Raw genomic sequence first — 15,837 nt, 5'->3', positions numbered from 1 at the left:
AACAACAACAACAACAACAAAGAAATATTGGGCACATCAACCATCACATTCTGTAAGATAACCTGCGAATCTCAGGGTTGATTGTAAAATTCCAATTCCATAACCGTCCTTTTTGACGGTTTATCGATAAAGTGGACTTCTTTTCGCAGCTTTAGGTAGAAGAACCGATAGAGATTCCGTATCGTATCGTATCGTTTTAGAGCTTCTATGTTTTAAAAAAACATTTAAATGCTGTGTGAAACGTTCATCCATAGATACATTTTTTCAAGGTTATATAAACAGCATTCATTGTTAATTTGACAATATTGAGTATACTATATCTAATAACTATTTCAAATGATTTAAAGCTAGAGATTTCATATCAGGCTTCGAAAATTGCGACATGATGTAGATAAAATGCAATAAATGACAGATTCAAAATTGGATGCAAACTACATAATAAGTTGTAACTTTATAGGTAGAACGAAGTTGATGTCACTCATGTCTTTGTTATTGTTTTATGCAATCCATGTTTATGAGTAATTCTCACTATACTGTATTAACCAGACTATAAACGTTCAAGGTTCCACACAGTTTTTTGAGTTGATCCGTTATATTTCCGGGTGGCAATATTGTGAGTTTCTTAGCCAAGCGCACAACATCAATAATAATTAAAGCGCGTTGTTTTTATTCGGAAACTTGTATGGCGTGAACTCATAACCACTAACCGAAACTGCCGTGTCAGCACAAGAATTTTTTGGAAAAACGAATTCTTCTCTTACTTCCTGGTGCGTAACTTGCTGACATTTAGCAGTGTAAAATCTCTAATTTTATGACAGCGGTTTTAAAGTCCTTTTTTATTTTTTATACGTAGGAAAGAAGAAAACTTTTTTGATACGGCATCAATACAGTCTAAAATATATATTCAGTTAAGACAAAATAGATTAGGAGGTTGACACAAATTTTTACAACTTTTGATAAAAGGGACAGCTGAGAAGAACAAGAAAAAACACGCGCCATTAATTAAAAAATCACATAACTTTGTGTGTTGGTACATTATAGTTCCGGATGGTAATGTTGTGAGTTTCTTAGCCAAGCGCACACTATCTATAGATAGAATGAAAATGACGTCACTCGGGTCTTTGTTATTGTTTTTTGTTTTTGTTTTTGTTTTTTGCCAACCGCGTTTATGAGTAATTCTCACTAAACTGCATTAACCAGACTATAAATCTTCATTGTTACACAGAGTTTTGTGTGTTGGTCCGTTATACTTCCGGATGGCAATATTGTGAGCTTCTTAGCCAAGCGCATACTATCTATAAAACCAACACAAAAAACTATGACCGAGAAAATCGTGTGATAGCTAGTCACACATTTGGCGTTATAGATAGTTCGAAGATGACGTCATTCAGGTCTTTGTTATTGTTTTTTGCTATCCGCGTTTATGAGTAATGCTCACCGAACTGTATTAACCCGACTATAAACGTTCATGGATACACACAGTTTTGTGTGTTGGTCCGTTATACTTCCGGATGGCAATGTTATGAGCTTCTTAGCCAAGCGCATACTATCTATAGATAGTTCGAAGATGACGTCACTCAGGCCTTTGTTATTGTTTTTTGCCATCCGCGTTTATGAGCATTACTCACTGAACTGTATTAACCTGACTATAAACGTTCATGGATACACACAGTTTTGTGTGTTGATCCGTTATACTTCCGGATGGCAATGTTATGAGCTTCTAAGCCAAGCGCATACTATCTATAGATAGCTAAGAAACTCACAACATTGCAATCCGGTAATATAACGGACCAACACACAAGACTATGTGTAACCTTGAACGCTAATAGTAATAGTCTGCTTCAAACAGTTTTGTGACAATTACTCATAAACATGGATGGCAAAAAAAAAAACATAACAAAGAAGTGAGTGACGTCAACTTCATTCTATCTATATACAGAATAACAACGATCAGAGAGAGGTCGATATCATTCACATTATTGTTTAAAAACAAACAACTATGCTTGTCCAACCACGTATGAAGTTGTGTCACAAATTCTATGTTTTGATTGGTCAAAAATCTACTGGTTAATTGCTCCGTATAAACCTCTAATCTATCACAAAGTACTTTCCGTCAGATCTTACTGACCTAGCTACCCACTCGATCACTGCTGGCTGGACAGAGGGGTCAGAAAAAAAACAAAACAAAGAAAACAACTTACGACTGCACTGGAGACCGAACTTGTTCCTTGTGAAGTGCGTGTTCTATAAACTGAGCTATCAGGAGCCCTGTTCATCAAACAAGTTAATTTTTACATTAACAATGAAGTGAACGCATTAATTCTTGAATTAAATTAGGTTTTCAATACTTTAATTCAGTGGCATTCTATATTGCGCAACGTTCACTTAATACAATCAAAGCATTTTATAAGGAACTTCTAGCAAAACCTAACATGTAGGACGAGACACATATGTATAGCGCAATGTCATTTATTTTTTCAGACAAAGACAACGCTGTTACAGGCCAGGTTCTCATTTTACACATGAGTGTTGTGAGAAAATGTGATTAAAAAGGCTGCTCGAAAACCTCACTGTCTCGCCGACCACAGCAGGATTCGAACCGTAGGTACAGGCAACTAGACAACAAAGCCGTACGTACTTTTGTAATTCCTATCTAGCTACTCACCCATATTTTGTCATAAAAGATTGTAATGAGGATATAGTTGAGCATACACTGTGAGCCAATAAGTCTCCATAGTTGGAAGAGAAAAACAGTCGTGTTGGAATGGGACAACTCCAACTGGAGGGCCTGAGGAAGGAGAGGAGAATATAAGAAAAAAATTGAGCTTTTATATATAGCGCAATAGCCACTTAATGTGCTCAAAGCGCTTTACAAGGGGCCCCTGGCCAACAGCAGCATTTAACGTTTAGGACGGGACATGACGCCTGTTAGGCGATGTACAATTTTTTTCGGATAGAGACAACGCTGTTAACGATGAGGTACTCATTTTACACCTGAGTACGGTGAGAGAATGGGAGTAAAGAGCCTTCTCCGAGGACTCAACTATGCGCCGAGCGAGGCTCGAACCAAGGACCTTCCAAACCGAAAGCAAGTGTCATACCATTAGACCACATCGGCGATAATAGAAGATAATAATTTAGTCTGTGTTTTTTTTTTTTTTACAGCCGCAGGGATGCCCGCATTAGGACGAGTCATTGATACTCATCGCTAAAGAAACTCCACGCCATTGCAATTCATCTTCTCCCACTGCGGAGGCTGGCAATTGGATTCAATGGTCTGATATCACGTCGTCCAGCAACGGCGAGCACCGTGGTTCTAAACAAAGAAAATTGGTATTTTTTATTCTTCATGCTGGCGAGAACTTCTCATATGTCATGTGATCAGAATGTATAAAAGTCAAAACATGATCATATTTATAATGTTTTTCTCCTCTGGTTACACTTTTATGCTCGTCGGAGAAATATTTCATAAGGGCGTCCGCCATTGTTCCGATAGTTTAGAGCCAGTTACTTAGTTACTATGCGCCATTACGAGGGAAGTGACGTCATGACTGTTGAAGCCTATTGAATCGCCCTAAATAAAAATGAGAGCAAAGTATTTTAATTGATGCTTTCACACAACACAGACAAGAACTTTTGAAATGTCAAAATATAAGCCACAATATTATAGTGTATAAAATATTCATGACATCAACACACACATAAACACACTCACATACACGCACACACACACACACACACACAAACACACACATGCATACATAATATATATATATATATATTATATATATATATATATATTATATATATATATATATATATTTACTACCTTCGCCAAAATACAGCAATGAAACAAAATTGTGACCCACTTGTTAATCTGACATTATCTCGGAACGAGCTCAGTTTTTTGAAAAACTGACTTTAAAGTAAAAAATATCCGAATTAATACATTAAATGTTTTAAAAATTAAGAACTACAATTCACTCTTCCAATGGAAAAATTATAGAATTGCTCAAGATTCGTAAATAAAAATCAGAATTCAATTTAGGCATCCAATTCACCGAAAATACCGTTTTGCGATGATGAGTCACAAATGTGGAAAAAAGAGGGTTGGGTTATTCTAGGGCATCAAGATCATTAGACGATAAATGGGAGATATCATATACAAGCCATTGGCATCAGATACAAGCCAATATGTAGGGGACACTGTGCTTTTATGTTGGCATGTAGTAAATGTCAGAAATGAATTAAAACAATGCTTACAGTTTGACATTGAAACTGCCAACTACAATCGGTGGGCTTTTGTTAACAAAGAATATTGCAAAGGCATAAAGTATAAAGCATTCTGACGACTACGAATAAAGCAAAAAATCGGGAATTCTTGCATCATACTTACAGTTAAGTTTGGATCTTTCAATTCTGTTTGGAAAACTTCAGAAAACTGCACAACGATGTTGTCCCAGGTTCCTGCAGAGACGAGGAGCACCATCCCAAAGGAAAAAGCTTTCCAAAACAAGTAGAGGGAGGAATAGCTTTCCTTGCCTCCTTCGCTTACCAATGGCACTTTGTTTTGAACGTCTGAGGGTCCGGATGACCAAAAAGGCAAAGCACACTGATTGCGAGGTGGACCAAATCTTTTCAACAAATAGAAATAAATTCCGAAACAGAGAAAAGCTCCCCCGAGACTATCAAAGACTGAATCGATGTAGTATCCCAAAGTGCTGTGGACGGAATTGTATTTGAGGTGGTTCCCGGGTTGAGCTCTGAAAAGGGTACCATCGAAAGCATCCAACCACGTTCGAAACTCAAAGAGGAAAACCCCGATACGTCTGTCGTTTAGATTATCAGATGAAACGAATTTACCCGATATGAATCCCACGATGAGATGAGCGAACGACACCACGTTAGGCGTGATGAAATAAAACGTTTTGGCGAAATTGGTGAAATACTCGAGCCATTCGGTGCTCGGGGCAATAAGGTACTGACTGGGCTGGTCGTTGAGTAAAGCCTTCACTGAAAGATGGGTAAACGGCGTGTACATTTCTTCAGCACCGCCTCCTTTCGAACCTTCAACAAGGCTTGCTTTCATGAAGTAACAATATAAAACGATGTCCATGAGGATGAAGTAGGTGACGAATACGGTGGTCACGAAGACAGAGACAGTTTTGGAGTCTCTGAAGCACAGATAGGAACAGCATGATGATTTGCTCTCGCAGCAGACTCGTCTGGGACAGGATGGCGGGTTGGTCCAGTAGGCTGTGAGAGCCGGGCAAGGACAAAGAATGCAGGTCGCATCTTGCCTGAAAATTAAAAGAAAAAGGAAGACTTCATTTACATAGTGTATACTCATTGTAACCACTGAGGTCTTTGAGCTTTACACTTTTCTGGTCTCGTGGGGATGGAACAGCGTGCATTTAATACAGAGCACAAGACATGTAGCGTGTCCGACCAGTGAAAATATTTGGACAAAGACAACTCGGTTTGACTCCAGGAGGACTTCCGAATTTAACGTCCATCTCAGATAAAACGATTAAACGAATGCAAAATATCTTTACATAGAATGTGGATGTGGATGTGCTAAAACATCAACAAGAATACTCGTACTTGATAATCTAGGTTGCCCCGTGAGCTTAAGGTTACAAACAAAGATGATTAGTTCTCAAAATATTCTACATCATGGATGACACGAATACAAAAAGCGACACGTCTTTTCAAATATGGGATTTCTGGTACGATATAAACCAGATTATGAATATTTTATTTTTAACCCAACTTATCTGATTCGTGTGTACCAGATTATGAATGTTCTATTTTTAACCCAACTTATCTGATTCATGTGCACTAGATTATGAATATTTTATTTTTAACCCAACTTATCTGATTCATAAAGTGATGTCCTTTAATGATTTTTTGTTTGCTTTCTTTTATGCTGTGGACTGATGAAGAATCCAATCTCCATGGACGGAACGGGCATCATTCTATAGGGAATGAGATTAGAGGAAGATGCGAGGACGAGAGACGCACGCGCACAACCAACATGACGTTCTCTCTCTAATAACTTTTACGCCGGTGACGTCACAGACTATGGGTGACGTCCAATCAAGGGACGCTACTCTTCCGCTAATCTCATTCCCTATTAGTTGCCTGGTATGTTAATCTGCGTTAACAGTCTTAGAAAACTTACAAAAGTAATGAATTAATAACAAGCAATGACAAGAAACGTTGAGCCATGTTTGTGTTCCATAATAATATTTATTTCAGTTGTCATTAAAAATTATTTTCAGAGAGAGAGAGAGAAAGAGGGGGGGGGGGAGATTTAAAGAAAAAGGAGCAGGGCGGTAGAGAGGTAGAGAGAGAGAGAGAGAGAGAGAGAGCGGGAGAGTGAGAGAGAGAGAGAAAGAGAGAGTGAGAGAAAGTGAGAGAGAGAAAGAGAGATAGAGAGAGAGTGAGAGAGAGAAAGAGAAAGAGAGAAAGAGAGAGAGAGAGAGAGAGAGAGAGAGAGAAAGAGAAGAGAGAAGAAAGAGAGAAAGAGAGAGAGAGAGAGAAGAGAGAGAGAGAGGGTGGGGGTGGAATGGGGGATGGTTGTTTGACGCACTGAAGTATGTAGGGAAAGAATATCGAGAAGAAAGGATATGGGGGCATTGAGGTCGCGGGAAGTTTATAATATATAAATAAATGAAAATTTTGGTCAGGAAAAGTTAAATTCCTATATCAAAGTAATAAAATCAGCCCATCATAGGCCATAAACTCATTGTCAAGGTTTATGAGTTGTTTTCACAAGTCAGCGGTCACTTAAATCGATTGAAATAATGTTAATGAGTCAAAGCTGTGTGATCACAAAGTGAAACAGGTTTTGAGTCAATGCCCAACAGTAACAGGCACCAGTCTGCATGACTTGTTAAGCCAGTTATTGATTTTTACAGATAAGGGACCGAATGTGAGGTTTAGGTCAAAGGTTAATAGGATTTGTGATTGATGGACTAAACGTAAAAGTATAAGGCCGGGTATTATAATGGGTGACCAATGGTCTAAACACGGTAATATTAAACCCTTGTGAAACGGACGCTTTCAGTTGAGTTTTAAACTTTCTCTTTGAAATTTGATTTAAAATAAACGCTTTTATTGAGGAAATTTGTTTCATAAATTTATTTTTTAAATCTTAAATTCTTAAACCTTGTAATTGTAGAAAACGGTAGAGACTGCCTGAAGCCTGCGATCGTGAAAATACTAACGCAAGAGTGAAAATGGAGAGGCTTCATATAGGAACGATACAGACAATGGACATTTCGGGTACAAACCCTTCGTCAGCACAACAATACACGTTAATTCCACGTTAATTTGTGTATTGTTGTTTTGCATTTTATTTTATTTTATTTGTTTTCCACGTTATTTTGTGTATTGTTGTACCCGAAACGTCCATTGTCTGTATCGTTCCCATACGAAGCCTCTCCAGTTTCACTCAAACGTTGTAATTCCGAGCATTTCAACTTAAAACTCAAATCTCTTTATCTAATTCTCCCCGACATCAGACCGGTTGACACCATGGATCACATTATAATATAATATAGCAGCTAAAACGTCAAATCACTCGTGATAAAAAAATAATAATAATAAGTTGTTCCATTTATTTGTTCACGCTACAGAAACCGGAATAACCTCCAATGCTTCCTGTTTCCTCCTTTCTTACAGGATTAATCACGGTACTCAGCCAGTGGCCTTGAAAACATCGATTGACGCTTAGATTGACGATTGTTGATTTGGGCTGACCAACTAATCCAGGCCAGGACTGGCTGACTGCCTGGGAAATCACGTTTTCAACATTTTGGCAAGAGAACTCGTCCTTCAAATATCAATCGAATAAAATTCCTTTCATCTTCCTGAAAACTCCTATGTAGAAGTCGCATGTATCAAAGTTTTCGGAAGTCCCAGAAAACTCGTCCTTCAAATATCGATCGATTTAAATGACCCTCATCTTCGCAAATACTCTCAAACCTGGGATCTCGCGAAGTCAGGGTTTTGCAATCATTGCCTCGAATAGAGTCACTGACTGCGCTCAACATTGCTTGATTGCATGGCTATAATTATACTGTCGGCTCGAACGACAAAAGTTGCGCTTCTTTATCTAACAGACATTCTTCCACAGCCCATTCACAAGCATAGCCCCCTATAGAGCGCTATGGTCACAAGCCATTCCCTTCGGGTCACAAGCATAGCCCCCTTATAGAACGCTATGGTCACAAGCCATTCCCTTAAAAACAGACTTGATATTTTTCTTTTTCATCTATGATTCCTTGATGTGGTGACTGATTCCATAATAAGGCCTTTCCTATCTCCTAATCGATACGGCTCACTGTCGATGATCGATACAGTGGCAACTGGCTCCTCTCGCGTCCATACGACGATCTACGATGATAAGTGGTGTTGCGGCAATTGCCTTGGTAACTACAAACAACGGATGGACACCGTGGACATTCTCGGAAAGAAGACAAATACGTCTACGTATCACAAAGACAAAGAGTAGTAGTAGTAGTAGTAGTAGTAGTAGTAGTAGTAGTAGTAGTAGTAGTAGTAGTAGTAGTAGTAGTAGTAGTAGTAGTAAGCCTCGCAGTCCGAATGACGCTTGCTGAGAATTGTGTGATTCAGTCATAGTCGATAAGTATTGATAGTATGCACTTGGCTAAGAAGCTCACAACATTGCCATCCGGAAGTGTAACGGACCAACACACATAGCTGTGTGTAACCATGAACGTTTATAGTCTGGTTAATACAGTTTAGTAAGAATTACTCATAAACGCGGATGGCAAAAAAAAAACAATAACAAAGACCCGAGTAACGTCAACGTCGAATTATCTATATCTGCTCTCTCCATCCAAGTTGTTAATTGTTTCCATTGGTCACGGTTCTGGATAAGAGTTTTGAGACTGTCAAGATCTTGTTGTGACTTAAGACATAAAAGTGTAGTAAAAATAAGTGTTTATTTTTTTTATCGTTAAGGACACTACTATGACCGTAACGGTAAACTTAAAACTTTTAAATACAATAATAATTGATGTTGATGTCATATTATTCACCTCAAAACAGTACCGAATTGAGGTGGTTCATTATTTTGGTAAGAACTGATCACCGCTCACTCTGGCTGTGACGAAAGATTCAAATGACGTCATTCTATTCGTTGCCATTACCTAATTGACTCTGAAAATATTGTTGACACAACTCCTATACACCTGAATTGACCGCAGGCTGTCTGGGAACGTAAAGCACAAAGTTTGTTACTAGATGGGTTTGTAATAACGTCACCGAATTGTTTAAACTTAGCCCCCCCCCCCCCCCCTCCCCGTGGTTTACCGAAATATAGTTTCCCTAAATTGTCCATTGAAATGAAATCCATATTAAGTAACTGAAATGAATAAATAGTATTTTATCATTAATTCTGGGCGGAATAATGAAAAACAATTTTAAAAAATAAATAAATAAATAAACAAACAAAAATCGTTTGCTTGGTATTAGATGTCAAACTTCCCTGGCCAAAATGTAAAGAAAATGTTTTGTTTGGGTGAAAATACACCACATAAGTCAATAAATGAGAAAATCAATGGCTGGTAGGGGACTCCGCGTTGTCATTGTGGCAATAAATAAATAATAAATAAAGAGAACAAGTTAAATAAGTATCTATCTATCGATCTGTCTATCTGTCTGTCTGTCCTTGCATGTGTGTGGGTAGGTAGGTAGGTAGATAGGCAAGCATGTAGGTAGGTAGGTAGATAGGCAAGCATGTAGATAGGTAGGTAGGTAGGTATGTAGATAGGTAGGTAGGTAGACAGGTATGTAGGTAGGTACGTATAAATATTTATCCCAAGGCGAGGACAGTAGTGAGAACATTGAAGAAAAATTGTATATTATATCGAAAGCTTTTATATACGAATGCTGAAAACAGGCTAAAATTTCGCGAAACTGCTCTCTTCACACGATTATTAAGGTTGTTATTGAATGTAATAGGCAAACACTGAACAGAATGTCAGAATTTAACTCTCTCTCCTTACCATACATTGTCAGAATGTTACCGAAAAATTTCACACCCATCCTAAACAAAAATAGATTTATTAATTCAAACAGAAAAGCAAAAGGTACAGCCTATTAATATATAATATTGTTTAGCAAAATATGCTCTAGTGGCAAGTTTTAATAGCTATAACAAAATATTCTCTGTATATGTTGTGATGTACAAAAGGAATCAGAATGAGAAAATGGTTGGTTGAATCGTAACAAATGTAACTATTTTACTATGTGTGATAAGGAGAGGGTTAAGCTCTTGCTAAATGTTTCTCAATAGTATACCATCAACGCGATTAGATCTCTCATGTTGTGCAAGTGAGCAATTTGGGGGTTAATAATCTTGCCCAATGAAAAAAAAAACGAAAGTACCTGAAGCGGGGCTCGAACACATTCCGGGCCACTTGGCCCACCAATGATAACCAATGACATGATATGATAATAAATAGTTAAATAATGAAATTAACTAAAATCAAGATGACAACAAGAACACACGTGACCGCCTCATCAACATGCTGTTATGTGATGGACAAGACTTGGAAGTCAAATGATGAGAATACAATATTATTTCAGCCATTAGAAGAAACAAAGGGATGATTAATTCCATCCCCAATGACAGCGTTAGATTTATTTATTTATTTATTTATTTATTTATTTATTTATTTATTTATTTAATGATATTAGGAATCTATTCGGCGCCAGTGTCGAGCTGACATATTACTGTATTGAGACGACGGTCACGTATTATTGTTGAATAAACACTCACCTTGCTTTAGTAGGTCGCCAAGAGGGCCCGTTACTCCTCTCCTCTGTCATAGTAGTCGCATTGAATTCAACGTTTGGTCCCCTTTGTATTCTATTTATATAAATCACAACAAATCGATCGGTTGTTGAATATTGTCCTGCGCCTTTCCTTCGGGAAAGGTAAATTAAATCTCAAAAATTATAACTGTCCTAAGAGACACTTTGATCACTGTGTCAAAGACTGGCCGACTGGTCCACGGCTAGGCCCTGGCTTGACACACCTGCGGGAACGGGGTGATGGCTATCATTGTTTTCATGTCGCAAAATTGAAATTGGAAAAACTCCACAAGTGCCTCAGTCGCCGTCGCTATGGCCTGTTTCACGTCCGTCCTTACAATGATTGCAACTCGACAAACAGTCACTCCGCCGACTTGTCCACAGTAATATCAGCCCATTCCATAGTACGATAAGTGGTTCGGTCCGTCACGCGTCGTAAAATCATCCACCCCACACATTCCTCGCAACACGGTATGTCGGCAGTCACTCGGGAGACAGGTGAACGAACATTTGAATGAACCGATAAAAACACACCGCTAACTCAGACCAAAACACGGCATCAAAGGCGTCGCCGATCAGGTGATAATGTGAAACTGAGCGGAGCGAATTTGCCGGATAAATTTCGGCAGACACTGCCAAAGACTGCAATTTCATAAAATAAAATAAGCAAAGTCGATTAAAATGTTTATTCGATGTCGGCAAACCATGTTTACTTATGAATGTGTGTGTGCGTGTGACTGTCTGTCGGTGTGCCTTGTGTTCTATTTATAAAAAGCACATTTTCCTAATAAACTATTGTAAATTTTTGACGACGGTTCATAACTTTAAAATGTAATTATTTATTCTATAAACACACTTATCATTAGTCGAAGTAGAAAAAAATATTCTCGCAACAAAAATTCTTTTTTTTTTTCATAGAGTAAAACATAAAAGAAAGTTGTTTTTTCTAATTCTTCATCCTCATAGGAAATATAATAGATAAATCAATTAATTAATTAAAATTCCCTTTATTCATCTCTTGGGGAAATTTGTCTGGAGGGCCTATTTTTATTCCAAGGGAAGACTGGAATAACCCAGGAGTCAGCCGCAGTGCAGTGCTGCAATTTGAGCTAGGGCGAGGTGACTTGCTCAAGGCCACACAGCCCCTTTTTATAATAATATGATGGTAAGGTCTTCTTCAATAGAGGACCAAAATAATTCAGGCATTCGTATCGGCATATTGCCGCAATACACAGGTCGAATAATATTAATACCCCGAAGCACGGCGCCTGTTCAGTGTTGCCAAATTGGCGGATTTTTATCATCGCGTGACAGGGAGAAATGGCCTGGCGGATTGTTTTGGTGGATTTTTGATGATTTGTATACCCTTAAAAAGTAAAAGTATAGCAATCAAGTCTAATTATTATTCCCCCCCCCCCCCCTACTAAATTGAGTTGTAGGAGCGCCTATTGTGAGTACTGTTGGCCTAGATCTATATTACACAACCTAATTCAGATTAACCGAAGGTGAAAACATCTAACTCCCGCTCAAACAAAATCGAAACTCCGAATCGTCCTGTCTTTAAAAAGAAATATCCGTGGAAACAGTTGTAAATAAGTAAGTAACGTTTAGTAACATATTTTTTTTATTCTGAGGCAATACACTATAGTTGGTTATAAGTGTTTTAAATCAAATGACTGACTTTTTGGCTGATCGTGGGCGGGATTTTGCAAAGGTACCTCAATAAATTAGACATGACAATATTTAATTGATCTCCCTCTCCACCCCCCCCCCCCCCTCCGTTCTTTTCCTTTAAATCGACACCTAACTATTACATATCAAGAATATACGATGCCAAGGAATGTTTTAAAAAACATGATATGATCTGATCTGTTAAAAAAATACACCAACCTCCAGTATGATTCTTACAAGAATGATTTCCATTTAAAATCTTTTTTATTAAACTCTTACATACTCAATATAGAAAATGAAATATGATCCTGACGAATGGCATAACTCAACTTAAAACTGGTTCAGATCATAAATGCTATTTATTCAAATCCAAATATATGTTCAGTTTATAGAGTGATGATCCTTAATCAGATTCCATCACAGATTGACCAGATACTTAGTTATTTGTTGTTATTGGAGAGTGTGTTGTTGTTCTCCTCTTCCTCTTTCCCATGTAAAGTTATTTTGAAGACCATTTTATCTAAAAGGCAATATCTATCATTTAAAGATTGTTTCCATCAAAATAGGAAAATAATTCCCGATAAGTCAAAATGAAGAGGTTTCCTTTTACTGGCTGTCGTTTAAGGTCAATCATTCTACGATATAAATGCTAGTATGGGTCCATGGTGTTAAAATAAACTGTGCCTTTTTTTTTTCAACCCAAGTAAAACTTATTGGGTAATTGTAATGCCTGTACGAAGATTGTGACTTTGCAATCTAACAAAAATAATGTAACTTCACTGTTGTTATTGTGAATTCTTGGATTATTGTTGCTTCTATGATATTTAGCTGAAAAATAATTACGTATTTACATCTTCCACTTAATTAAGGAAAACATAATGGTATGAGTACAATAAGGACGTGTGTTTTGTGTTTTGATTTTTTTATTCCCCCCGCCCCGCCTTTTTCGAGCAATTTTTAAAGAATATGAGTTAATTCTATGATCCGTGTTGTCGTGCCCATGACTAATTTGTAGGTTGGAAACCCTTTAAGTTAAAGCAGGCCACAAGTGCAGACTTCACTTGTACCTTACAATAGGATTCAATAGTCGTAATGTCACTTCCTTCCTAATGACGCATGGTAACTTAGCAACACTGGCTCTAAACTATCGGAACAATGGCGGACGCCCGTATGAAATATTTCTCCGGAGAGCATAAAAGCGTATCCAGAGGGAAAAAAAAACATAAATTTGATCATGTTTTGACTTTTACACATTCTGGTCACAAGACATGAAAAGTTCTAGCCAGCTTGAAGAATAAAAAGTAATGATTTTCTTTGTTTAGAACCAAGATGGCCGCCGTTGCCGGGAGGCGTAACATCAGACTACTGAATCCAATAGGATTCAATAGTCGTAACGTCACTTCCTTCCTAATGACGCATGGTAACTTAGCAACACTGGCTCTAAACTATCGGAACAATGGCGGCCGCAGTATGAAATATTTCTCCGGCGAGCATAAAAGCGTATCCAGAGGAAAAAAACCCCATAAATTTGATCATGTTTTGACTTTTACACATTCTGGTCACAAGTTCTAGCCAGCTTGAAGAATAAAACGTAATGATTTTCTTTGTTTAGAACCAAGATGGCCGCCGTTGCCGGGCGGCGTGACGTCAGACTATTGAATCCAATTACAACCACAATAAATGTTACACGAGACTCGAACATGTTGGCTGTGACGTGAGTCTAGTATTCAATTATCATTATTTGGAAACATTTCTCACAATATCTGGACACACTGTTGAGGGAATTGAATCTGGGCATCTGACGACCCCATGCCCTTTGTCAATCGTCTGTCTTACAATTGATATTATGTGGGGCTGAATTATTGCTTGGGTGGCAGACAAGTACACTTAACATGACAGTGTATAGGTCCCAATAGCTCAGCCGTGGAGCTAGATAGTTTTTATACCATTATCGTCTTTTATAAGACGAATATATTACGAAGTGATACCTGAAACGCATGAAACGTGTTCTAAGACACAAAGGATTGATTACTCTGGAGTTTATACCAGTATTTATGGCTAGAAACGGAGTAGTAACAATCATAATTGAATGCCACAATTGGATGCGAGTTGTAAAATTGTGTAGTCTGGCTTTTCTTTTTAAAATTACTTTCCCACTTCTCTTCTCGCTCCTCCTCTTCCCCTTTTACATCCCAACCTTTTATATTTTTCAACTTCTTTTCTTTTCTTCCTCCTACTCCTCCTCCTCCTTCTCCCTCTCCTCACCCCCTCCTCTTTTTCTCGTTCTTCTTCTTCTTCTTCTTCTTCTTCTTCTTCTTCTTCTTCTTCTTCTTCTTCTTCTTCTTCTTCTTCTTCTTCTTCTTCTTCTTCTTCGTCTTCTTCCTCTTCCTCTTCGTCTGTAGTTGATGGATGTACAGATCCTCGCACGGCTCATTGTACTCTATCAGTTCAATGAGTTTTCACGGGCCCGAAGGCACAATGGTTCTCTGGGATTTAAAAAAATAGAGAAGGCGAGAAGGACCTTATCAGAAATCCACATCGAGTATGGGTTTCCTTTTCTACCATGGAAAGTGTAGTATGCATTGCTAAAAGCAGATATATTGCCTTAACTCCCCGAACAGGAGTCTACTAACTGTCGCATGAGATCAGTGTATGGGAATACCAGCGGAATCTCATCCTATAGATCCGTTCTAATTTACACGATCTGGTTCTCCTCCTCCTCCCCGACAACAAGAAATCGAACTACTTGAGGACGACCACATAGAAAGATGTTGCATAGCCCAAAATCATTGGATTATGATAATCTTCCACAAAAAGTCATATTGCCCTTATGGTTATCTATTATGAAATTGACAATGTAGACTTTTCAATTGAGATAAAATCTGATTAGTGTGATTCTAATTCCACAAGCTGAGAATGACCACTCTGAATCTTCAAATACCGTCAATCTCCATCATCATCTGCTTATACAATCTAATGGAAAAGATGGTCAACAAGCGTCTGCCCTTCAAGTTCTATTTGAAACACAGATACTGTTAGACTTCAAGTACGGCTATAGGAAAGACTCATGAAACATGGATAACCTTGTTTTATTGAGGACTTTAATTCGTGATATATTTGCGTGCAAATGATGGCGATATTCATTGATTTCAATAAGGAATTTCAACACAATATGGACATTTGAAATCTTCAAAGATCTTCATAAGTTTGGTTAGCAAAGAAACCTTCCCATTTGTGTCTGATCATTTGTGAACAACTTACCTTTCCAGGAGGACTCATTCTTTTAAAATCATTCAATCAGAAAGAAGGTGATCC

General features: G+C 38.0%; 1 protein-coding gene across 2 annotated transcripts in view; it reads right to left on the bottom strand.

Annotated features, from left to right (window-relative positions):
- The window catches only part of LOC144971404 (ceramide phosphoethanolamine synthase-like), a 46,314-nt gene extending 35,007 nt beyond the window's left edge, over positions 1-11,307 (bottom strand). The window contains exons 1-3 of one of the 2 annotated variants that reach the window (XM_078912247.1): positions 10,817-11,307; positions 4,397-5,300; positions 2,666-2,788 (exon numbers count right to left, since the gene is read on the bottom strand). In XM_078912247.1, the coding sequence (XP_078768373.1) occupies positions 2,666-2,788; positions 4,397-5,300; positions 10,817-10,866 (1,077 nt within the window). In that variant the 5' untranslated portion in view covers positions 10,867-11,307. The remainder of the gene's footprint in view (positions 1-2,665; positions 2,789-4,396; positions 5,301-10,816) is intronic. The other variant, XM_078912248.1, reaches the window with a different exon arrangement.
- Between the last annotated feature and the right edge of the window lie 4,530 nt (positions 11,308-15,837).

The sequence above is a fragment of the Berghia stephanieae genome, chromosome 4 (genome assembly GCF_034508935.2).
Source record: "Berghia stephanieae isolate SIO BIC M18660-M18661 chromosome 4, UCSD_Bste_1.3, whole genome shotgun sequence".
NCBI lineage: Eukaryota > Metazoa > Mollusca > Gastropoda > Nudibranchia > Aeolidiidae > Berghia > Berghia stephanieae.
This window is presented reverse-complemented; position numbering and strand designations above follow the sequence as displayed.